This window comes from Musa acuminata, chromosome BXJ1-1 (genome assembly GCF_036884655.1).
Source record: "Musa acuminata AAA Group cultivar baxijiao chromosome BXJ1-1, Cavendish_Baxijiao_AAA, whole genome shotgun sequence".
NCBI classification, from domain to species: Eukaryota; Viridiplantae; Streptophyta; class Magnoliopsida; order Zingiberales; family Musaceae; genus Musa; species Musa acuminata.
This window is the reverse complement of record NC_088327.1, coordinates 18,793,747-18,820,377: the sequence shown is the minus strand read 5'-3', so window position 1 is coordinate 18,820,377 and position 26,631 is coordinate 18,793,747. Positions and strand designations below refer to the sequence as shown.

The following is a 26,631-nucleotide window of genomic DNA, read 5'->3' as shown; positions in this document are numbered from 1 at the left end:
GAGGAAGATTCCCCTTAGTCAGAACGTGGCGGAAGGAGCCGGACAACATTGAATCAAACTTCTAAAGGAACTAAAGACACACAACCATCATAATTGCCCGCTCAGCGCACAAAGGCAAGGGCAAAGGGGAAGGCAGTAGTATTAGCTGCACCGTTGAAAGAATCGAGCCATGCGACGAGACACCTCAATCACATTCAGCAACCCACACGACACAGAGACGTGGTACCGATGTGAAAGAGACTGGCGTATAACAACGAAGGTCTTTTCCTTCATCTAAAAGATCCGTAGGAATCAACAAGGATCAGCATAACTCAGCCGACCCTACACTAGAGTCGGTCATTAAAGAGTTAAAGTAACATAGCGGATCAAAGTTCGACTACTCAACAACAACGACAAAGAGCAGTTGGGAGCCAAGAGGCGCGTTGCAGTTGAAACAGAAGATTGAAGACTCAGCAAAGGCAATAAGATACAATGTCGGCAAAGGCTTCGATGAGGACGTTGAAGGAATAAGTGGGAGCGAATATCATGGACAAAATTGTAAACGGGGTGTTTAATGTAATGCTCATGTATGTCCGTGTCTTTTGGTTTTGTTCATGCTTTGCACAGCATATAGAGGGCTGACAGTAGGCTTGGCAGCCCCATTTTAGTTGCTTTGGTGACCGTTTTAGGCTTGTAAATGAAGATTGTGTCATATGGACACTTGTGGGCATTTCGGTCTATAGTGGACCATTTTGGACCCTTTGTTGTGCGACCGTTCAGAGCTTGTGAAGTCTATGGTTATAATTTGCATTGGCTATAAAGTATTTGTTGAAATAATTGCTTGTGGATCCCGAATGAAATGCTTTCTCTAACCTGTTTTCTCTTTTGTAGGTCCTAAAGGACCATAGAAGATTTTGAGGAGTAACCTTTGCGAACGGACACGCAAGGGTGCCGCACGACTTAGGAAAAACCAACTAAGTTCATGACAATGTGTCGGTACGTTTGGTGCAACTTGATACGTATCGTACCGACAACTGATTGGTACATCGACACGATATGGTATTCAGAACTTTGGTATTTATACCCTTCTCATTATGAGGCATCTTATAGCCAACATATATAAGGCATGTGAGGTCAACTTTTTTCGAGTTTGATCATTCCTATGCTATAAAGCAACATATCAATAATGATAGTTAAAGTTTCAATGCACTCCAACCTCCGTAGGCCTATATGCCAAGGTAGGCAATACCGAATGATACCGCCCGATACGGGCGGTACGTACCGGTCCGACGGCATACCGGTACGCGGACCGCCCGCTACCGGGCGGAAGGAAAAAATAATAATAAAATTATATATATATATATATATATATATATATATATATATATATATATATATATATATATATATAAACATCGCCTTTTAAATAATATATATATATATATATATATATATATATATATATAAACGAGGTGATGTCGCCGAAGCGAACGTCGAAACACCGGTACGGTATGATATTGCGAACCTTGCTATATGCCACGACCATTCTTGCATCAGGAAGCTCTTAGAAAACTTGTTAATGATGATAGGCAATGACTCTTACCACATAGATGTATCAATGATACATGGTTTACCACAACAATATGAGTGTTTTCAAGATTGGGTCCGATAAATCTATCATATCAATATACTAACTTCAAAGGATTCAGGGACCCGATCCATCAACCATGGAGTCTCGTCATTCAATTTGGTAGTAGAAACAACTATATGTTAATGTTATCTTGATAGTTTATTTTGCTCGAATATTAGAGGTTTGAAACCTAATCAAACATCACAACTCTCTTTTTTTATTAAGGTGATTCAAGATCAATGAAAGTAACTTTCTTCGATGGAAGGACCATGCAACAAAGCTCATAGATCCGAAAATATAAGAGTTTCAATTTTCACTTATGGCTTAGATATATATTATTTTTATTTAAATTTATAAATTAAGCGGAAAAAACCCAGAAATGGGTTTTTTTCTCAATTTCAATTAATGTACTAGTATGTACCAACGTACCAACATACCAACGTACAACACATAGGTACCAACCAGCATGTGCCGGTCTGGTCGAAGAACGATACACCTGGTCCATATGAGATAGTAAACCTTGGATTAAAGAGAAATAAAAGAGCATTTAATTAACAATAGTTCCCACATCTTGTTGACCTTTTATAGTGTGGATTAATAGAGAAGAAAAATAACATACCTATTTCTGATAAGAAACCAGCATGTGACTGCCAAGGTTGACTAGTCTAAATCTTGGCATACTAGAAAGATAAAAATATATATTAACTATGAGGAACATGCAACTCCAAAACCACCCAAAGTTCAATTCAAATGCCTTTGCATCTCACATGCTCAAACTTCTAGTTTTTAGTTATAAACTAATTTCTTTGACATGCAATGTGCCAGCTTTACATGTAATAATTTTTCAAATAACATACTAGGCTATATCAACAATAAAAGCAAGAAGAGAACCTGAAAACGATTTTCCTATGAAAAATAGTTTCTTATCCATGCAAAGAACAGTTGTTTGTCATTTTCGACAAATATTCCACCACACAGAATAAATAGTACGCCCATTATGAAGACAAGACAACAATAAGTTACCAAGGAAAAAGAATTCAGGTAAGATTTGGCATCACTCTTTTTTTGTGAAAAAAAAAATAAGCTACAAAAAATGTTTATGACGACTTTCCTTAATGATCGCACAAAATTATAATTTTCAGTTTTTTTTCAAAAGCGAAACTCCATCCTTCAAAAGATTTCAGAAACAAAACAAGACAAACAAACAAGAATTTGTTTTCCCAATTATTACTTCATCTTTGATAACCATATTTTCTCCAGAAAACCAAAAATGGGGCAAAAAGTCTGTTTTGGTAAAAAAGACTAAAGAAAAAAGGGACTAAGCGATGAAGAATATCCAGGTACTAAAATTACACTAACATACATCTTTCATCTTCACAAACAGGCTTATCATGCTCTCGGAGAAGTCTCCTTTTGGTGTCAAGTTATGTTGCTGCATCATCGAATAGACTGGATGAACCTAAATCAAGAAAAATTCAACCTCAAAAACTGTAGGTGACCAGGAAAAAAAGATCTGGGGCATATAAGCAAAATAATAACCAGCAGAAAAAAATAAAATGCAAACTCAATATCATACATAAATGCAACAAAATAAAAGTTCAATATTTTTCAATTAGGATAGATGCTTCATGTGCTGTACAATGGAAGAGAATCCTTACTAGTGCTCTTCTAACTCAGCACGAAACATAGTTCAGACTCTGAAACTAAAATGATGGATAACAGCATCGAAGAAACTGTATTCAGTTTTAATAAATTTAAACGATGCAAGCTGAAATTATAATATTTCCTAATTCACCATATGTCAAGTATCTTCAGTTCTTGCCAACATTAGTAAATTTTTTTTCAATTATGAAGATAAGATGAAAGGTTTCTTCACCCAATCAAAAAAGAGAAGGCCCACAAAGTTTTCCAGAAAATAAAAGGGAAAAAACAGAAAAAGGAAATTGAGACTTCCTCTTCTACTTCATGCCATCTAGGATTATGAAAAGTGAGTTTTGGCCTTTAAGTATTCATTTTTCCCCCTTTGGAAATTTGAACTGAAGAATCCTTTTCATTTCCAGCTCTCTGTACATTTTTTCCCCCATGTCATTCCGGTTATATTATTTTATCTAAAAAATGTGGCATCACATTGCTGAGTTATATTACGACATTACTTTTTAAATCAAATTGTTCTTAGTTACCAGTATCTTTCAATTTAGAAACCATTCCAGCTTAAGATCTGGATGTTGGTATGATTGTTATGTTTGTTATAGCATAAAGACCAATCAGTTTATTTGGCAGGATTAGGAATATCATTATAATATTATGTAAGATTGTTGGAAATTAAGAGGTGTAGAATTGATGCCAAAGTACCATAATTTTGAATCAAAGCCTACATTGTGAAGCTTAATAAATTGACAAGAATTCAGTTATTCCACTATCTGAAGGCCTTGGGGTCGGTTTATATTTGTGTACAGCCAACTGCCAAAATACATATATCAAAGAAAATTCTAAATTCGGAGCTAACTCATCTAATAACTGTATCAAAAAATTCAAACCCAAACTTGACCTACCTGATATATGTAAAGAGAACCAATTTGTTTAAACTCCATCAATAAACAGGTCATTTGTTTCAAGTCAATGATGACACGGTCAACATAAATTGACACACTTGCACAATCCAAACTCGAATTGGTAAATTCAGATTGACCAAGTAATGACACAATTAAACCTTATAATATTCATAAATAACAATAACATAGTTAACACAAAAATGAAAATGGCATATCTAACATATTTAAGATTATTATCAATTGCCCTAATTGGCTTCAGTCAGTTCAAATTTGTAAACCTGAATCAGACCCTTTTAATGATTTTGTTGTTCCTGTTAAACCTTTTATGACTGAAATTCATATAAGCCAAAGAAACCTGCTTATATTACATCAAGGTTGGCCAGGCAACAATTGCCACTCCTAATGGTAGTTAAGTTTATTTCCTCTGACTTGTTGAGAGATAAGGACCTTTGCTCACAATATAGGCCTCACAACTTAGCTGGCCTGTCATACAAACTGGCAATTACCATGGATGGTTGCCCCTCTCATGTTCAGATGATAAATGGAGCCATGATCCAAGATTACATTAGGATTTATGAGTTGTGAGCCAGAGTCCACAGATGTTAATGACATTTCACAAGGGAACACCAAATTTTATAGATGCTATCCTTTTTACCAACACAACCTATACAATAACAACAAGATTAATGAGAAACAATATTTCTACAATGTTTACAAGTGCTAACTTAGATGAAACAATAAAAAAGCTCATGAAATGAAGTACTCCACTCAAGAGACATACTATTCCACCACTTTGTAAGACAACTGGATCCTACCCAGTGTCAGATGAGATGACCTCCAATCATAACTCAAGAACAAGCCATGGTCAACAGAAGTGATATGGTGACAAATGAAGACAGAGATCATGTGGATTCGTAGGTAGAAACTTGTAGATTAGTCAAAATTCAGATTAGCTTGACAAGCCTCAAAATGTATATTTTATAGAATAGTCCTTGACAATTATTTAGGCTCTGACTTACAGCTACATCCCACAAACAGTGAGTGTTGATCCAACATGATCACAAGTTATTTGCTAACAGGCAAACTACTTCAGTGGAGCCGATCTACCTACTTGAACATGATAGAAGAGAGAGCCGCAGATGATCACCTAAAAGAAGACAACCGTCGGAGCCACAGTAAGGGTGGCTTCTATAAGCTAGGTGACCAGGATTTGAGACAGAGAAGCAACCTCTCTATAAGACTGCACATATTGACTCCCACTAGACCCCACATTGGCACGCGCCTTCTTCACTAGACCTTCCTTTCTTTTCTATAATCAGCCAAAACATGGTTGCTGACAGTTATTTGAGCATAATATAGCAATTTGAATGTTAAATAGATCGATTTCCTAATTCCTAGGCCATTGTTTTTTTGCCTAATCATCATGAAAAGCAGGCCAACGATGACACAAGGATTATCTAACATTTTGAGCCACAGAAGAATGTAGAATAAAACGAAAAGGAGCATCTGCTCAATGAGAGAAATTTTACAAGTTTCCTTACGACAGAGACTACCTTTCTGTTTGAATGGTAAATCCTCATCAAAGTCTAGAAGAAGCACAAGCACGCTCATGAAAATATCTTTTTAAGGATAACTATTTTACAAAATCCAAGTGTCATGAATTCCCTATTATCCTTTTGAGTTGTCACTCATTGGCATACTTTGGTATTGCTTTTGAAATGAAGTATAGATGCGAACTACTAATTGGGCACATTTGGTGAGATAATTGGCGGCAGAATCATGCCTAGATAATAAGGACATCATCCTAATAGAATCAATTTCAGAATCCACATCATCCAAGTTATGTGACAAATAAGCATTATTGGGTAAAGATGTTGAATCCACAAACAGTAGAACTTCATATCAGCAGATTTGGACTTCAACAAACCATAATATTCCACTATTTGATAATGGAGTTTCTGAACAATACTATAACCTGTTTAGGACATTAACATATTAACAGCATGAACAAACTAAATGGAGTTGGTGGAGAATTAAAGCATACCATGTCAAGCTCACCATATTGTTCACAAGCATGCAATATTGGATGAAAACATTGGATTGGTACATCCAAACCAGATTTACAAATATGGTCCACTATATCAAGGGCAGCATAAATCTGCAAACAATTCATGGAGTATTCCATTAATTCAAAAATGAACCAGAATATATGGCTAGAGACTTCAAAATAAAATGTAAAACACAGAACAAAGATCGAACAAAATTCAAAAGTGTTTATTCCTAAACTGAGTTCAAGATATGTGATGTTTAATAACCAGCAGAATGTTTCGAAGCGAAACAGAGAGATGAGTTTCATGATCAATACAGTTAAAGCATCATATTTTTCAGATCAATATGCTAAAATCAGAGGAGCAAGTCATTAAATTGCTAGAATATGTTGCCACCGGCATATATCTACAACGAATTTCATACTAGCCAGAACAGGATTTGTGCCTAGACCATGCGGTGTTAGCACACCCTCATGCCTGTACAAAATATTGCACACTAAAGTGACAACCAAAGAAGCATTGACACAAGCACATGATATACATAAGCCAAAATAGAAAATCCTCAAAACGAAGACACATCACAGCAATTACCAAATATGAATTTTGTATATATAGCTAAAATCTTTATATATCAAGAAATATTGTGCAGTGTGAACAACTTGGATAATCTATGATTATTTACATGGACTGCAGTTCCCCCTAGTTCAGTTTGTAATGACTGATGTATACTAGTCCGAGCCCAAACTGAAATGCAGAAAGCCCCCCATTTTAGTTAATTCTATTAGAAAAAATTAAAACAAAGGATTAGGACATCACCTTGCAGAATTTAAAATTTTGAGGCCTCTTCATTCACAAAATTTGCACAATGATTTCACTTTTGCTTATCCATTACCTCGAAGTTTGTGTCACATCCGCTTTTCAATGTCACTCTACTAGAAGATGAAGGAACCTTTCGTGAAATCGATCGACATGGGATAAGTAAGAGAAATGAGGCATTCGATTTCACCCATTCTCTCAAAAGTTGAAAAGACCAAGGAATCTTGACTTTGCCCACCACTAGAAGATGTACTCCATACATTATGCCAATTATAAGCCTTCACCTTCATTTGCACTTTGCTCATCCTCTTGGAGCGCTCGAAGTGTTCCACTCCTTGCATAGAATTGGTAAATAGACTTCGCCGCTTCTTTACCATCTCATTTCTAGAATGCAAGAATGTGTGTTGCCCTGAAAGAACAAAATTTCACCCTGACTAGAGCAAGTCTCTAATAGATCGGGTCCCTCTAGGTTTACCACCTTCATCATTTTTTCCACCTACTCAACCGAGCACAAAAGGTTATAGCACTATGTGCTGGCTACTTTGTTCCTTAGTCGATCACCATCACATCCACCTGAAGACCCCCACTTTTGGTTATCTCGATATGAAGTCCCTAAACAGAAACCTTACAAAGTTCTCTAACCACTACCCTACTGCCTTGTCCTGGTACCTCGTGATTGCCCCATTGGACTATCCATGCCTAGACCCCCTTCTCAACCAATGCCCTCTCTTCATGAGAGCAAGAGAATGATGGCTCCCCAAAAATCCCACTTATGTTGTACTGTGACACATCCTTAGGATCACAGCCCTATTGTGCCTCAGATCTACAACCATTTTTACCATGATCAATAGAATCCACCACTCCGGCCTCATGGCACTCCTTCCTGAGTCCATTCAGACCGATGCTGCATGTGTTGGCATGCACTCTAAAGACCCACCTATGTGGTATTGTGTCACATATGCCGATACTTAAAGCCTCTATCTAATGCAAATTTGATGCACACATGGAAGACCCATCTCTACGGTATACCATGGCACTCTGTTAGAACCCTTGCAGATTCTAAGCTTGGGGTTGATCTCTTTAGGGGATCGGCCTCCATGGAACTCTATAGGGGTTCCTCCCTCCAAGTTGTCGTTCAAAGGCTACAAAAAATATTCATCTATTGCTTATCAAAAGATGATGAATACATGGCTATTTATAGGGTTTCTAAACCCTAACTCCTAATAGGACTCCTACTCAAGACTCCTACTCAAGACTCATATTCCTTTACAACTCATAATTCTTCTCTAAGAAATAATCTTCAAACCCTAGCCGGCCTCTTCACCTCTTTAATAGGGGTCCGCTTAGGTAGGTTTTACATAAATGCCCCTCTCAATTAGGACTCTCCTAGCTAGAGTCCTAGCAAACCCGCCTTCTTCAAATCAGCCTTATCCTCGAGGCTTACAATCCATGAATTCTGGGAATTTGATCTTCAAGTCGTCATAGTTCTCCCAAGTGGCACCTTCTGCTGGTAAGTTCGCCCACTGTATTAGCATTTCAATAGTGGGTCATCGTCGTCGAGTCACGATCCGTCGATCAATAATGGCACTCGACTGGGTATGGAGTTCTCCTTGGGTAGTCATATTTGGTGGGTGGCTTTGGGCTCTCTAAGCACCTGTTTACCACTTTCGTCTGGCCATCGGTTTGCGGGTGATACACCGTACTCCTTTTCAATTTAGTGCCCTTATAACGTAATTCTTTTGACTCCCAATTATAATGAGCCACGGAGCTTGGAGCTTCCTCCAATTTTTTTTTTTTATGATCTTACTGGTCTCCGGATCTTCCTACCATTCCCTCTTAATATCCTCAAGGATGTTGCTAGTCGAAAGTGAAATGGCTGAAAATTCAGCTTGCTTGGGTAGCCGTGAAAGCACATATGCAATAATATTTTCTTTCCCCTTTTTGTAAGTTATTTCATAATCATATCCAAGAAGCTTTGTTACCCATTTTTGCTGCTTGGGGGAAGATATCTTCTACTCCAAGAAATATTTTAGGCTTTTATGGTCAGTCTTGATTTGAAAGCATCGTCCGATCAAGTACGATCTCCATTTGGCCACCGTATGCATAATCGCGAGCATCCCCTTGACATAAATAGTCATTTTGAGATGGGAAGGAGATAATGCCTTACTGGTATAAGCGAGGGGGCGGCCATCTTGCATTAGTACAACACCAATTCCGACTTCGGAGGCATCGGCTTCAATAACGAAAGTCTTGCCGAAGTCGAGTAGCGCTAATACGGGCGTTGTCGTCATTGCGGCTTTAAGTTTGTCGAAGGCGGTGGTGGCTTTGTCCAACCATTGGAAAGCATCTTTTTTCAACAAGGAAGTAAGTGGTGCACTGATCTTTCCATCATTTTTTACGAACTTGTAGTAGTAGCCTATTAAACCGAGAAAGCCACGTAGCAATTTTATGTTCCTCGAGGTCGACTAGTTCTGTATTGCTCCAATTTTAGAGGGGTCCACTGCCACACCTTCCTCTGATATGATATGCCCAAGATATTCCACCTTCTGTTGAAGAAAGCAAAAATTCGTAGTGGTCCTTGTGTGTTCAAAAGGTGGTTTTCGGTATGTCTTCTTCGCACACTCATATTTGATGATACTCCGATCAAAGGTCCAGCTTTGGAAAGATTTGTGCTCCCTTTCATCTAGCAATTCATCTACTATTGGAATAAGGTATTTGTCCTTGACGGTTATGTTGTTGAGAGCTCGATAATCAACACACAATCGCCATGTTCCGTCCTTCTTTCGTACGAGGAGCACCGGTGAAGAGTAGGGGCTGCAACTTGGCCGAATAACTCCTGTTTCGAGCTTCTCTTTTACAATCCTTTCTATATCATCATTCTGGAGATGTGGATACAGATATGGCTGAGTATTTGCTGGAGATTTGTCTGGAAGAATCGTTATACAATGATCATGCCGACGGGTAAGAGGTAGGTTGCACGGTTCGTCAAATATATATGAAAATTCAGCAAGCAAAGGAAGCAGATTTGGATCTTCAAATTCTGTTGGCTCTCCCTTAGTTTGCTGCTCAAGTTGTACCAAAAAGCCGCTGCATGCTTTATGCACAACCTTCTCCATTTGTTGTGTGCAAATCATAGTTACGTTGCCCCAACGTTTCCTGTGCAGTATCTATCACCTGTTTCTCCTTACTGTAAAATTTCATAATTAGTTTCATAAAATTCCAAGAAACATCACCTAATGTCGTCAACCATTTAATTATGAGCATGGCCTCATGATCATCAAGAGGGAGGAGGAAGAAATATGCAATTATCTCTTGGTCCTACAGCAACAGTTTCGCCCGCGAGCATCTTTAGTCGCACTTTAGGATTCTGCCGTCGGCAACCTTTACATCGGACTTGCTGCAACCTTCGATGTGGAGTGTCATCTGAGCTGCAACCTTACTATTTAGGAAGTTATTAGTGCTGCCCGTGTCGATGAGAACAATGATCGATTGTTGTTTGAGAAAGCCTCCAACTTTCATCGTTTGTGAGTTTGAGTAGCTAGCTAGTGCGTGTACCGTAACATCGGTCGGTTGTGGCTCTTCTTCTTCATGTTCAAGGCTTTCTCCTGGATGTTCAATGGCCTCTTCTTCTACTAGTTCAATCATAAGAAGTCTCCCTTTACTACAACAATGCTCACGGCTCCACAGCTCGTCATAGTGCCAACATAACCCCTTCGCATATCGCTCCCGAAGCTCTTCTCTTGTCAACCTTTTTGGTGTAGGGACTCGGTTGACAGTAGGAGGGGTTGAGGGCTTCAGTATTGCTGGTCGAGGAGCGACCCTAGTCCTCCGGGCTTCATGGTTCAATCGCTTCTCTTGAAATCGTGCGAAAGAGATGGCTGCCATAAGCGTGTACGGTTGTCGCGCTTTACCTTCTCCCCGGATCTCCGGCTTCAAGCCCTCAATGAAGATCCCCAATAGTTGTTTTTTAGACCAATCATGAGTTTGATTAGATAACCTTTCAAACCTGGTTTGGTACTCCTGAATGGTGGAGGTTTGTCGGATCTTTGCTAGTTGTCTGTCAGTGTTCTCGTAATCGGTTGGTCCGAAGCGGATCAGCAGTCATTCTTTGAATCGTTGCCATGAGAGGACTCCATGAGTGTGTTCAAACCAGTCAAACCACTGTATGGCATCCCCTTCAAGATGTATAGCCACAATTTTCACCATAGATGTGTTCGCGGTTTTGTAGTACCGAAAATATCGCTCCGCGCGCGAGATCCAACCAATCGAGTCTCCTTCCCATCTAGGGAAGTCCACCCTCATGTGTGGATAGTTGGGATCCATCATAGAACCTCCCCTCTCTTGGAAGTCATCTCTTCGGGCTTGGTGCGATTAGTTAGAGCTCTCCCCTTGATGTGATTTCTTCGAGCTTGGTGGTCGGACCAAACTGAGTTCGATAAAGAGAATCCGAATCTTATCTTCCATTCGCGCCTCGAAGGCTTCGAATTTAGCATTGATTGCCTCCTTAGATGCCATAGTATATGCCTCCAAATCTGTGATGTTAAGATCTCTCTTTTATTGTCGGGTTAAAGGCATGTATAGGTTGAGAGAAGTGATGGTCGAAAGGGTTAGTGGATTGGTAGATGTAAGCTGCGGTTTAGGCTTGTTTTGTGATTGTTTTGGGTGCAGTTTGAGGGTGTGGTTTAGTGGAGTTTTAGGGCTATGGATGAAAGTTTTAGATCTGTGGTAGATGGCAGCAAAGGTTTGATAGAAATCAATGGAAGTTGCTGCAGGTATGCGTTGTCTTGTAAGAGCAGAATTGTCGTCGAAGAAACAATGGTTTCTCGATGAAATTTTCACCAAAAACTTGAGAAATTTGAGGAGGGAATTGACAGCAAAATCCCAATTTATATGACAGCAAGGATGTCCAATTTAATCAAGAAACTTTCGGCAGTATAACAGTAAGGAAATTAGTGCAAGTTACGATAGCAGAATTCTCGTCAAAAAATTTCAACAGTTTGCGATAAAAATTTACAGCAACACAATCATTTTTAGAGATGAATTTCTTAATAGATCAATCTTAGATGGATGCCAAGATGATCTATGAAGTGTATAAGAAATTTCATTCAAAAAAGATTGCAAATAGATGGGTTAAGGCAATAATATGCGGCTGAAATTTTCTACAACACAAATTTTCAAATGTAGCAGATTGGACGTAAAAGATCAATTGTTTATATTGAAAATTTTTCGACGAAACCAAAAGGAAATTCACTGTTAGGAATTGTCAAAGCTATCATAAAAATTGCATAGAGATTTGGACAGAAAAAACGTAGTAGCAAAATCAAACAAACTGTGCTATGCAGTTGGAATTTTACAATGCAGATTTTAAAGTATAGCAGTTTAGACGTAAAAGATCAATGGTTTATATTGAGAATTTTTTAACAAAACCAAAGGGAAATCTGCTGTTAGGAAGTGTCAAAGCTATCATAAAAATTTCGTAGAGATTTGGATAGAAAAAACGTAGTAGCAAGATCAAACAAACTGTGTTATGCGGCTGAAATTTTACAGTGCAGATTTTCAAGTATAAGCAGTTTAGACGTAAAAGATCAATGGTTTATATTGAGAATTTTTTAACAAAACCAAAGGGAAATCTGATGTTGGGAAGTATTAAAGCTATCATAAAAATTTCGTAGAGATTTGGATTAAAAAAACGCAGTAGCAAGATCAAACCATGGTATGCAAATTTCGAATGGTACCGCCCGATACGGGCGATACGTACCGGTCCGACGACATACCGGTACGCGGACCGCTCGCTACCGGATGGATCGTGCTTGCTACAGTGCTACAGTAATACACTATTGGGATGGCTGTGGAAGGGCAACGAAATGCCAAGAACGCTGCTATGATACCATGTGATAGAACCCTTGCAGATTCTAAGCTTGGGGTTGATCTCTTTATGGGATCAGCCTCCTTGGAATTCTATCGGGATTCCCCCCTCCAAGTTGCTGCTCAAAGGCTGCAGAAAAGATTCATCCATTGCTTATCAAAAGAGGATGAATATATGACTATTTATAGGGTTTCTAAACCCTAACTCCTAATAGGACTCCTACTCGATTAAGACTCCTACTCAAGACTCCTAATAGGACTCCTACTCCTTTACAACTCCTAATTCTTCTCTAAGAAATAACCTTCAAACCCTAGCCGGCCTCTTCACCTCTTTAATAGGAGTCCACTTATGTAGGTTTTACATGAATGCCCCTCTCAATTAGGACTCTCCTAGCTAAAGTCCTAACACACTCACTCCCTGAGTCCATAGCCATTGTTCTAATACAAATTCGATACACGCATGGAAAACTCACCTTTATTGGTACTAATGACATCATTAATTGAATATCATAGTACTTTTACAAACTCTTTCGGTGGTCGATCAATCATTCTTCAACTTACATGGTCTCATCCTTTGAGTCCATTGTCAAGCGTTCTCACTTGCATCGAGCATTATCAAATTAGGTTGACATCAAGCCATAGCTCGAACTCAGTCATCCCAACCTTCATGCGCATACACATTCTTCCTAACTCACTTGTTCTCGTGGTGCCTATCACATGAGAGGTTGGTTGTTCCTTCGAATGCCAATTTCAAATGTCTATCGACTCCATTATCCATGCCTCATGCAACCCTACTAGGTCCCCTACGTTGCGTGCTAAGTGTTTGTTAATGTGCTTGTTTCGGCTCTAATACCATTATATCACAAACTTATCTGGATTTTTATTAAAACGTTGAATGCCTTAGGTCCAACTAGAATGGGTTATAGATATGCTTCGAATGCCTTGACTGTAGCACTCTGTGATAGTGTGTCGATACGCTATATAGATAGGTCCAAGCATAGATTATTTATATATGTAACTTGTTAACAACCATTCATAGAGATATTTCAAATGTGTAAAGAAAATATAAATTAAGGAAATTATTCACATCAGAATAAGTCAACAATTCAAATTCACTCTACCTTTATTCAATATGTCTAGAAGTCACATATATATGTGTGTGTGTGTGAGTGTGTGTGTGTATATATATATATATATATATATATATATATATATATCATAAATGTAGTATTAAAATGAAAGGGGGCATCACTTCAAAGGAATAGTTCAGCATAACTTGGACAAGAATTCATAGTAATCCCTTTATCATGCTATCATACTAATGGCTATCACAAATGCCAGTTCATATTATTCCAGAAGTGTACTTGTGTCCTCGTGTAGTCAATCATACAATTAACTATAATGCATAGATGACAAAAACATATCACGTTCGACTACATAACTTTTTTTAGGCATAACTTTACAACTAAACATCCCTTACATGCCCACTTTCTTGCAGATGAAAACATACTAACAATATAATGAAAATTTAATTCTAGCTCCTTCATAGGTTTAAGTAGAACCATTGCCTTAAGCAGATCAGGATCTAATTCAGTTTAGCTCTAGCTATACTGAAACGGTATATCTATCACAGCCACATATATAAATATGTTATTCCTTACAAGAAAGAAACTTGATTAAGCAGCTTAATTGCTTCAGGTGGGATTGCACTATCTAATTCAGTTTAGCTCTAGCTATACTGAAACGGTATATCTATCACAGCCACATATATAAATATGTTATTCCTTTCAAGAAAGAAACTTGATTAAGCAGCTTAATTGCTTCAGCTGGGATTGCACTCTATTGGTCATGGATAATAACATGAAACCATTTCCCCTTTCCCTCTCAGAGCCATCACTACTAAATTATCATAAACAATGCAACACCTGGCAGACTATGTAACTAATTGTAAACAAGTACTTCTCACTGCCCCTGGTCAACAATTTCAGCAGACAAATTTTCACCTCTTCAAGTTTACAATGTGTTTTCATAAATATATTATCATGTCAACATGCATCTATGTGGTCCATTACTCCAGCTTTTTTTCTTTTTCATACTAAATAGTTCACATATTCTTCTGATAAATTAACCTAAAGTACATAACATCATAAGATGCACAAACACCTTTCCAGATTCCCAAAGATTTCTTATGTATGTTAAATCTTGCATTTAGTTTCTAATTGTATACTCATTCGCAGAGAAGCACATTTTCCTTGAACCACCTAGCCTCTACAAGGATCAACATAGCACATGATTAAAAGAAAAAAGGAATCCAAGATATGCTCAATCTTCATACTTTGTATTGAAAATCCCTGCCATATTCGATAGCTCCAGTGATCGAATGCTAACATATTGTTAAAACAAATCGTCAACAAAAGTATATAGGATAACAAAAGTAACATAATCGGCAAACAAAGAGGTCTCAAATTTTGACCAAGTTGCCTAATCTTGTCAAAATGCTCGAGTTTCTTTACCAGAATAATATGACATGGAATATTAGAACATATGACAGAAAAAGTGGCTAGGGGATGTACCTTACAAGAGTTGCAACAATGCATGATGACCTTCTCATATGATGCAATGGAGGGTATTATTCCAAGTTTCTGATGCAAGTTAATGAACTTTGATACAACATCTTCAACCTTCAAGGTTCAGTAATGTCTCATCATATGGTGAAATTATGAACCATTAAATACATGAAGACATTCTTTAAACTTCACGATACACAGACTTCTCATTGTGGGAACCAACAACAGACCAAGAAAGAAAAGGAGATGGATGGGAACATTCAGTTAAAATGAGTAATTTTAAGCAGACAAACATTACTGAAAAAGAATAGCATGTATTATATCTAATAACAGCAGGAAATGATGTTCACAGCAGGTACAAATGCCTCTTGCAAATATTATATTAGCAATGTAGACATCAAATTCTAGGCCTTCTAAAAGCAACTATCATGAGCAAGGTTCGTAATTTCGTATCATACCGGTGTTTCGAGCTTTGCTCGGTACGGTATGGTACAAGCGTACCGAGCAGTATGCTAGGGTGTACCGCTCGGTACGTATATATATATATATATATATATATATATATATATATATATATATATATATATATATATATATATATATATATATAAAAGAAAGTGTACGTTGCCTCGGCGACGTCGCCTCCATTTCTTCTCCTCATCTGCGGCGTTTGATGAAAGCGTCGAAGGTCGTAGATGCCTCCGACCTTCAACGAAGAACGCGGTGAAGAAGAAGCCGAGCCGCCGCCTCTCCGTTACCTTCTGGATCGAGATTGTCGAGGGAGAGCGGTGCTAGATCGAAAAGCATCGAGGTTCTCCTAATTATCCCTCTTCTTCGAGCAACTTCTCTCTCTTCTCCCTCGACACTTCTTCTCTCGTCGCAGCCAGGCTGATACCGCTTGGTAGCGAGCGATCTACGTACCGATCTATTGGCAGACCAGTATGTACCACCCGGTACGGACAGTATCATTCGAATTAAAATCCTTGATCATGAGTATCTAACAATCACATCAACTCAAAAAGATTTAACAACTAGGTAGGTCTCTTGCCTATAGTTTCTCTCACAGGTTTCTCTCTTCTCCAATAATGCCATGGTCGGAAGTTTGGTTTGGTAGAATCAACTGAAAATTTCACTCTAGTTTGAGCCTAGTCAAAATGGAATCTTGAACCAAGATTCGTCGTACCGTACCGTACCGGCGTTTCGACCCGGGCTCGGTATGGTATGGTACCAGTGTACCGGGCGGTACATCAGGGCATACCGAGTGGTACATTCTGGTGTATCGAGCGGTACACCCTAGTGTAATGAACAATTTTATACTTTTTCATACTGTAGCAGTGCTACAATATAATACTGTAGCACTATAGCGGTACCGGGCGGTCCACGTACCGGTAACCTATCGGACCGGTACGTACCACCCGGTACGGGTGGTATGCTTCGGTATGGCAGACCTTGTCCTGAACATTGACAGGTCATCTCTGATGGGTCCAAATAACTGAGTACCCCACATATACAAGTAATTGTTCACTACCTATTGGCTGAGCCAAGGTTTCAAATCTCAGTCCATTATTGGTTTCAGAGAATCATCAGATTGATATGGTACCAATGTACCAGGCAGTATACTGACCCAAACCGCCAGGCACCAACTGAAAAAATGATTAAAAAATTAACAGTAACTGGTACTTTGTCAGAACAGTAAATACCAGTTGGTATACCTTATCGGCCAATATTTGAAACCTTAGGTTAATTTCTTTTCCAAATAAAATCTTAGTTGATATTATGATCTGGCCTAACCTTGGATCCCTCCCATTAGCCTCAAGTGTCGGCTATGACTTAACTAAACCTATATGACACATCTTTAAAACCAAACAAGGCTTGGACTAACCTTAGACAGCCTTCTACAACTTTGGACAGGGATGCAAGCACAGGGTCTCATGGTTTGTAGAAATGTAAATCAGATGTTCATTACGATGGTTCTCCATTATTAAGAAATCATAATATATCACAATGTAATAAATAAAGGTTGAAAGGGAGTATAAGACAGATTTAAGGGGAAGACCACAAAGCTGGTGGGAATCTCACAAGAGATGGGGAAGAGAAAAACATGAGGCTATCACACTATAAAGGAATTCATCGTTTTATTTGGAAAGAACATTATGTCTCAGTCATCAAAATCTCCTGCTTAGACTCTTAATAATAACTCTATGCAACAAAAGCAGTTCTAAAGATTTGAAAAGAAAGAAATAAATTACAATAGATTGATTTAAGTTCCCTTTTCTGCTTTCTGTTTTTCCAGCAAGATCTTAAAAATCTGTCATACTAAGGCTGATTTTAATGTTTGTTGTTCTCTACTGTCTTGTTCTAATTTGATGCTCATTTTAATATAACTATTACTCCAAATAGTTCATCAAACCATGGTCTGCCATACTGAAGCGTACCGCCCGTACCGGGCGGTACGCCCCAAAAACCCCCGTATCGGGCGATACGGGGCAAAATCGGGCGGTAACGGTCTAAATTTCGACCGTTACCGTCCGGCACCACTCGGTACCACCCGGTACCACTCAGTAACGGTCGAAATCGACCGTTACCGCACTGTAGCAGTGCTACAGTGTTCCAACGGTCAAGTTTATGCGCGGAAGGGGAAGGGGAAGAGGAAGGCAGTGGATGAATATGAACAAATACGACAGAGCATACATGATATAGACACAGAAAGAGGCTCATCGTATTATGGAGAATCATACGGGCAACAACAATATGGTGATAGTTGGTCATCCTTCTCTGAGCAACAATATTATACAGAACAGCACCAATATATGCCTCAAGAGTTGCCTCGGACAAATATAATTCATGACGATCAGTCTACGATCAGCACCACATTGATGCATCAATGGCACACGGTGTATCAATACACTATGTCATGGGATCAATTTCATGATTGGCTCCAACAAACGTATCATATTGATATGTATCGAATCGAGGACCCCGATCCACCACCCATGGAAGCCCGTCATTCGTTTTGGTGGTAGAACAACAATCAGGTATATCTAGATATGTGATAATTTATTTCATTTGAATTTTAGAGTTTATATTGTAACAAAATAGTCTAACAATTCAATTGATTTTTCTGTAGATATTTCAATCTATAACGGGCTGAAATACGAACCTCGAACAAGACTACCTCAAAGCCTGAAAAAAATGTGATACTATTTTTACCTAATTTACATTGATTTTGCTAAACTTATACTATTACTATATTTATTTGTAACTTGAAAACCCTATCCTAACTCTTTTTTTCTAATTTTCAGGCATTTTGAAGGGATAAATCGGTAAAATCGGGTGTACCGCTCGGTACACCTCGGTATACCGGTCGGTACACCCGTACCGTACCGTACCGAGCCCGGGTCGAAACTCCGGTACGGTACGGTATGGCGGACCTTGCATCAAACATTGGAATCCTGAACTAAAATAGACTTGAATCTGATAAAAAAAATCATTATTACATTATTCTAACAAAAATAACTTCGACAATATCAAGGAAATAAAAGAATCCCTATGGCTCAGATTAAACCTAGAAAAGGCCAAATAAAGATGATCCCAAAAATCAGATAACTTAAGCCTAACACTTCTACCCTCAATCTAATTAGACCCGATCTTGGCTTTGGGGTCAAGTTGATCTTCAATGAAAATCTTGTAGTCATGATATTCCAGCATATTTCAGCTGATTGACACTAAGTCTAATCCATGTCATCTCAAAAAAAAAGGATCAGCTTAACCTGACTCGAAATAGGAGAAAAGATCTTTGCTACCTGCAACAAGAACTAGATTTACTATTTTACAGTGAATTGCAGATGTCTTTTTCCATTATTTTTAGTATCAACTTGACGAAGTTCCTGAAGTTCTATTTTGAGTCAAATTAGCATCCAAAAGTTCTCTCTTATGATATTTTATAAGGTAACAAGATCCCCACTACAGGAACATTTTCCGCACAACTCCTAATTATAAGAGTTGCTATGCAGGCTTTAAAGCAGAAGGAAGTTTCTTTCTTGATTGGCAAACAATAACTTAGTTTAGCTTAATTCTCATGCTCAGAAAGTTTGGAGGGTCTCATTTTCCTCAAAGTAGAGGCTCTTCTTAGAAAGGGCATCTCCCAATAATAGTTGCATGGATAGTCTTAGGAGCAAGGCTCGCCGTATCGTACCGTACCGACGTTTCGACCCGGGCTCGGTATGGTACGGTACCGGTGTACCAGGCGGTACATTAGGGCGTACCGAGCGGTACACCCTGGTGTACCGAATAATTTTATATTTTTTATACTGTAGCAGTGCTACAGTATAGCACTGTAGCATTATAGCGGTACCGAGCGGTCCACGTACCAATAACCTGTCGGACCGGTACGTACCGCCCGGTATGGGCGGTACGCTTCGGTACGGCAGACCTTGCTTAGGAGTTAGGATTACAAGTGTGAAAGTCAAAAGTGAGGTTCACCTCCTAGGTTTTTGAGATCTCATAAAATCTTATTTATTAAATTAAAAAATTTGGTCATTTTTTATCCCTGACCATACATGTTTAACTATGTCAAAATTCAGGTACTGACATTTTTCTCAAGGATTTAAATAACGATATTTATCCAATCAGATAAGTACCAATAGCACATTGTATAGCTCAATATTGATACTACACCATTCATTTTCTAATTTTTTCTATATTTATGCAATACAGGTAGGTATATCACACAGTTTACTGTTATCATACCTGTTCAACAGGATTATGGAAAAGTATTGGATTGAAACTTAAAAACCTAGTTCTTCTATCTTTATGTAATGTATTTTTCATATTTTCAGCTATTTTATTATAAACAGTGATTAAGCATAGTTTTCTACTAAGTTTGTTTTGCAGTTCATCATTTTATCTTTATTCATTTTTTTATGAATTAAGCATTCCTAGATTTTGATGATTTAACACAGTGTCTGGTAACAGAATCCTGAACAAAGAAATAAGTACAGAAAGACACATTTGTCAAACACATGAAGTTTGCACTTCAAGGAAGCATGAGAATTACCATCATCCATCATGAGAAGTTCCTCACCGCTAAGTTTGGTACACAAGTAGTATATTCATAAATGTAGAATGAGATGTCCTCCTCTCCAAATCCTGAATGTAACAAATCAAACTCATCAATTAACAAGAAAGTTAAGAGCCTTGCCAAAATTACTGGAAAACAGCACTATGCTTCATAAAAATATTAGCCCAAGCAGTTCCTAAGAGTCCAATAATGAGAAGTCAATGGATGAAGTCATCATTGTCCAGCTCAAATGTTAACTTAGGCTCATCTCACATTCACAACCCATCTTCGGTGATCATATTCTCCTTAACAACACTCAAGATCCCACAAGGTGATGCTGGAGTAATTTAGTTTATCAATTATGTAAATAAAATTTATTATTTAACAATATTTTGCATATATCATAAGTTGCCACATGACAACATCTACTCAAGTCCAAGAAAAAGGAAAGAAATGCAGAAAAGAGTGGAAAAAATCAAGGTCGTTATTGATTGAAGATCTTAAAGATTCATCTCTACAAAAATAGGCGTCTATCAATCAAAAATATTATTGAGAATAGGAGGATTATTCTTCAAATCAAGTAAAGAATATTATCTTCTTTGAAGGAACTGATCATATATTTCATTTGATGCGATTGTAATTTTTCTTGTTTCTGTATTTTCCTTTCTATTATTGTACTTTGGCCTATAAAAAAGAGACTAGAACCAAGTTATGCAATACCGTACCGTACCGGTGTTTCGAGGTTGGCTCGGTATGGTACGATACTGGTGTACCGAGCGGTACACCCTGGTGTACCGAACAATTTTATATATTTTTTTATTACTGTAGCACTATAGCACTACTACAGTGTAATACTATAGCAATGTAGCGGTACCGGACGATCCGCATACCGGTATGGCATCGGACCGATACGTACCGCCCGTACCGGGCGGTACCATTCGGTACTGCATACCATGGCTAGAACTTTGTAATACATTAATCATGAATGAATCAATGAATTGAGTTCTTTTTCACCTTGTGCATGAGTGGTACGAGACCACAATTATGTTTCCGATGGAATGATTCCATCGGCCACATGCGAGATGTGCGGAGGTATGAGGCCTTCATTTTAGGAGTTCGCTCCTTGAGCCAGAGCGAGTCGAGTAGTTATCCCTTTGTTTTCCTATTGTTTTTCAGTTACTATCTTTCTATTCTTCTCTTTCTGGTTCCTCTATTATCACAGAGCGATCTGATCATACCACAAAGTTGCAAACCCACCAAACATTCGCATGAGGCTAGTGCCACTAGTTCTCCTTTTTCCACCACCAAGTAGAGGTCCAATGACAAGTAAAAATATGAAAAAGTAGCCAATTTAAACATCCAGCAAGACCATAGGTCTTTGTGATCCTTCCACAAAGATCTCTTCTATCCTTTCCCACTGCTAGAAACTCCAACCATGAAGAACACCTCTCAAGACTCTCTCCTACTACCATTGTGAAGTATTTTTCCACCGACGAGCTTGTCCTTCACACTTGACAACCCTCTCTACCAAAGAACCCAACCCATCCTTGTAAACTCCCCTCTCACCAAAACAATATAATAACAATAATCACACAAAACCACCAGTGGAAAAAAAACACCCCCACTTTAGCTCAAATTTCTCTGGTCTAATCATCTGCAAGTATAATGACAAAAGAGTGATGGTTCATGCACACACCTTCAGCAGACATGCTAGTGAATGGCAGTTGCATACCATGACATGAACCTGTTTGTTAGAAAATTGTGAACATACCTTAAGTGCTTTTGATGGTATGACACCCTGATCTGTAATTTAACAAATCATCCATTCAAAATCTCACTCTACCATTAGGTGCAGGGAAACAAAGGCCAAATCATGGACCTCAGTGACCACACATCAAAAGAAGTCTGTGACATCAAGATTTTAATATACAAGTCAGCATATTACAAAGTGGAAAGGTTTTGAATTTTTTACCAGATCAGCAAGATTGTGCTAAAGAGTTTACGCCGGTGTCGGGTGCAACCAACATAGTGGACAAGGTGGAGTCAGATGGGTTGTTATTGGCTGGGTAACAACTCTGCTTCAAGCTGTCCTATCTCCTATTAAAAAGCAGTGTCCATATCAAACACAACAAAAACCTCAGTACCATGCTAGAGGACCAGAGGTCCATCTACTTCAGCTAAACCTCTGGCTCATCTAGTGTAATTAATGTTACACTAGAAAAGTTCCCAGTCTGATATGAGCAGTAACTTCATCCCTTATGAGACCCTATCCTATGCTACATATTTTTCCAAAGAATTTTGGATACAATGTGGTCTCGGAACTTGCAAAGCACAAACAGCCTACAAATGAAAATTACACAAACTAGTCCATCGTGCACCCATATGATAACTGTGTAACAATTGTCCCAAACTGCAGCTTCAGTTTAGTATCTTCATCACAGTAATTACTAAGCAATGGCAAATAGCAAGAAGTAATTGTTGGGAAATCTTTGGGGCGACATCACATGCGCAGCGGAAGAACAAGAAAACAAAATCCCAATTTCCCAAAAAAGATGTTCGTCGTCGTGAGAAGATTGGTGCGCAAAAAATCCGCGAAACAAACTGCGTATAGAATAGATTGTGTTACCTAGAGAGATCGTATATCCCTGTTTCCTTGCAGATCTCTAGGAGAGAGTGAAGAAGGTCAAGCGCCCTCCTCTCTAGCGGTGATCCACACAACGGGGCTGCGACGACGCTCCTCAAAACTCCAGGCCTGCTCTGAGGTGGAGAGGGGGAGAAGAATAGGAGAGGCAAGCAAAGGCTCTACTAGCCTATGAACCATTGAATCCCTCCTATTTATAGAGGTCCCCTGTCAAACCCTAATGGATCCTCCCCTATTGGGTATTAGATCTGCATCCAACTACCAAAGCCTCTTAGATTAGTAGATCTCTATCCAATAATCTCTTATGAGCTCTTATTAGATCTCATCCATAGGATCCAATAATTCATGGGCTTATTGGATATCCAATAAGATAGAGACTCCGATGGATATCTCATATCCGAACCTCTACTCATTGCAACGCCTACCATATGTGTGTGACCCTCTAGGCCCAATATCGAGCTAGCCGTGAGTCATACCTGTCAGAACTCCTTCTGGCTTAGTAAATTATTATCTCCATAATAATTCACTCGACTTATTGACTGCGGACGTACTAGGCCACTATGCCGCAGTCCCCAAACGATACAAGGGAATCCAATCCATTGGACATGTCTGTCCTCAGTTACCGTGTACCTATAGTCCATCATCCATATAATATCCCAGAGACAGTATACCGAGTATGACGCTGTCAGACCCATACAGTTTCTACTCGAGGATCGCTGTAATCGGATTCTCCCGGAGAACTCTTTCACTCAATCCGAATGACCCTGGCCAGGGATTTATCTAAGCAAGAACACATGAGATATTCCTCTCATGACGCCGAGAGTGGATAATCCTCTATCGATACTCAATAGCCCTCATAAGGTCGATTGTCACTCCCAATGAACGATTGTACTAGATTTGGGACATCCAAACCTATAAGTCTAGTATCAAAGAATGGAGCACTCATACAGGACATCCTTGGTGTCTCAAGTCTATGGACCAGATACACCATTAGGACTACGAAATCGATGTCTGATAATAAGGCATCATCAACCATCCAACATTCCGTAAACGGATCAATCAGTGAACTCATTCTCCAATGAGCACCTGTACTGTATCCCTAGTGTCCCCACACGAGCAACTATGAGACCAACTGCATCCATCATATGGACGGGTATACAGCACACAGTCTTTCCGGTTATCTCGATGTCCCTCTCAAGTAACCTATGACCAAGATTATTTAGAATCTGTGTTTAAAAGTGAATCGATCTCATTATCGTATCTCATCACGATCCGATTCTCATTGCACAGATCCAAGGACATCACAATATATACATACATATATGCAGTAATCAATATAAAGTGATAAATGCCAAAATATAATAAGCAAAAAGATTCTGTATCAAGTCACACGTGTCATCACTCATGTGATTGGCTTGTTAGGCACCTATGACTAGCAGTAATATACATACTAAGAGCTTTGTGTACTGCACTTGTTATTCCAATATGATTCACAAACAAATAACCAACTTTTATCCTACTGAAACAAGCACAAAAGAAAGATATTTTGGTCATCCAAATAGGATCAAAGCCTTATTTTCATACTCCAAAAGCCAAATATCAAAGAGATAAAAAACTGCCAAAATGGTTTTCTTTTTCGAGAGTAGAAAATTTACACACAAAAAAACAGGTCCCAGAGTATAGCAGATATACGAAAAGAGATCACATGCTTTAAGATCATGTACTTACCATCTAGTTGCAAAAGATCATTGCAAACAAGGGCAGCAAAAAGGTATTCGTTATGTATATTTAAACAAAATTATAAGACAGCATCACAAAGTGGAAATAAAAGATCAGAGTAATCATGGAAGACTTACTGCAAACATCAAGCACCAGCATATCAAAACAAATAAAATATCAAGATAACACTTCAGACAGAAAGTCAGCCCATCTTCACCCACATGTCGACAAGTATCAGTAACAATAGGATGATAAACTGAATATGAAGGCACAAAAAGCGAAAATCGCCTTTATATCTTTACCTGCTGTCTTGAGCTGCAAAATGATTTTCTCCGTCAAAGCCTCCAGTTGTAATCTACCCAAGGTCTGGAACACACTATTTATGTACTTTGGTGATGAAACCTTCCAGATATTCACGACCTCCAGCAGTCGCAACAGCTCCTCCTTCCTATCACTTTTACAGAATGCCAATAGATAGCTCTCTGTGCAACAAGGTTATCATGTAAGGAATAAGCAAAACTAAAAAGACATCAGCTCAAAAAGTTTGTTATATAATGATGATAGAAGTGCAACAAGTATTGCTTGGGTTGTTTACAAACCAGTTTGTAAAAGTTGACTAAATTAGTACAGCAAGTTACAAGCTGGAGATCCACATTAGTGCACACAAGAAAACTGCTACCTTATATACAATCATGTAACAACGTGGGACCCTACCATAGTGGATCATATCAGCCTCAAGCCTACCTTGGTCTGTTTTGGCCTGAAACCACTTTTGTTGGACCTTGCGAAGGCTGCCCTGGCCTTAACTGGGCCCCATTCCAGTGACATATGTTGATTCTAATATAGTCTTTCACAGTTTGAAGACAATTTTAGAAGGTTTGCATGAGAATTTCCAAAGCCAAGGACCCTTAAAGGCAGGAAAAGAAGAGGACAGCTTCCCTGTTTTTCTGAAACGAGGCTCTCCAGGCAATTCTAAAGCATTGAGAAAGGAAGACTTCTAAAGTAGTCAACCAATTCCCAAGTAGAATAGGATAGACATTTCTATTTCTAATGATTTTTGGACTAATTTTCATAATTAATTTTAGTATATTATTAAACAGCCAAAAATGTCTCACTTTCAAGTCTATTTGGTATCTAGCATCTTAATATGGTTATACCATAAACCCAATTCCCAAGTAGAACAAGATAGACATTTCTATTTCTTATTATTTTTGGACTGTTTTTCATAATTAATTTTAGTATATCATATAAGCAGTCAAAAACATCTTAATTTTGAGTATATTTGGTATCTAGGATCTTAATATGGTTAATATCATAAGTAGAAGTGCAGCTTAGGCGGGTCAGCCAATATTGATCCAAGCCTAACCCAACTTTCAGCCAAAGCTTGAACTATATTTTCATGGGTTGGGCTAAGGCCCAGTTTAGAAAACTACTGCCCAGCCAAAATCAGATCAATCTGGCCATTAGTTTAGAGATGTGTTGATTGTGTAGGTTATTACTTGAAGCCAACATACTAATATCAGTACAACCTTGCCAGTTGCCACTAATGACAAACTATTGTAATATCTATGCAACTTCATAATTAAGCTAGATGGCAACAGTGCAACCAATCCCATATGTCTGGTATAATGATTTACTTACGACTCCATGATAAAAGTACTTGTTAAGGCATATTCAATTAATCATTAGTTGTTTAGCAAGAACATCACCATTTCCTGCCGACATAATATGGATTCTAATAAAAAAATTAATCAT

At 38.5% G+C, this 26,631-nt stretch overlaps 1 protein-coding gene across 1 annotated transcript in view; it reads right to left on the bottom strand.

The window, feature by feature from the left end:
- The window catches only part of LOC103998626 (pentatricopeptide repeat-containing protein At4g04790, mitochondrial), a 62,522-nt gene that overhangs the window by 30,897 nt on the left and 4,994 nt on the right, over window positions 1-26,631 (bottom strand). The window contains exons 4-8 of the mRNA XM_009420157.3: window positions 25,179-25,358; window positions 20,541-20,605; window positions 15,464-15,571; window positions 6,206-6,319; window positions 2,973-3,068 (exon numbers count right to left, since the gene is read on the bottom strand). Of these exons, the coding sequence (XP_009418432.2) occupies window positions 2,973-3,068; window positions 6,206-6,319; window positions 15,464-15,571; window positions 20,541-20,605; window positions 25,179-25,358 (563 nt within the window). The remainder of the gene's footprint in view (window positions 1-2,972; window positions 3,069-6,205; window positions 6,320-15,463; window positions 15,572-20,540; window positions 20,606-25,178; window positions 25,359-26,631) is intronic.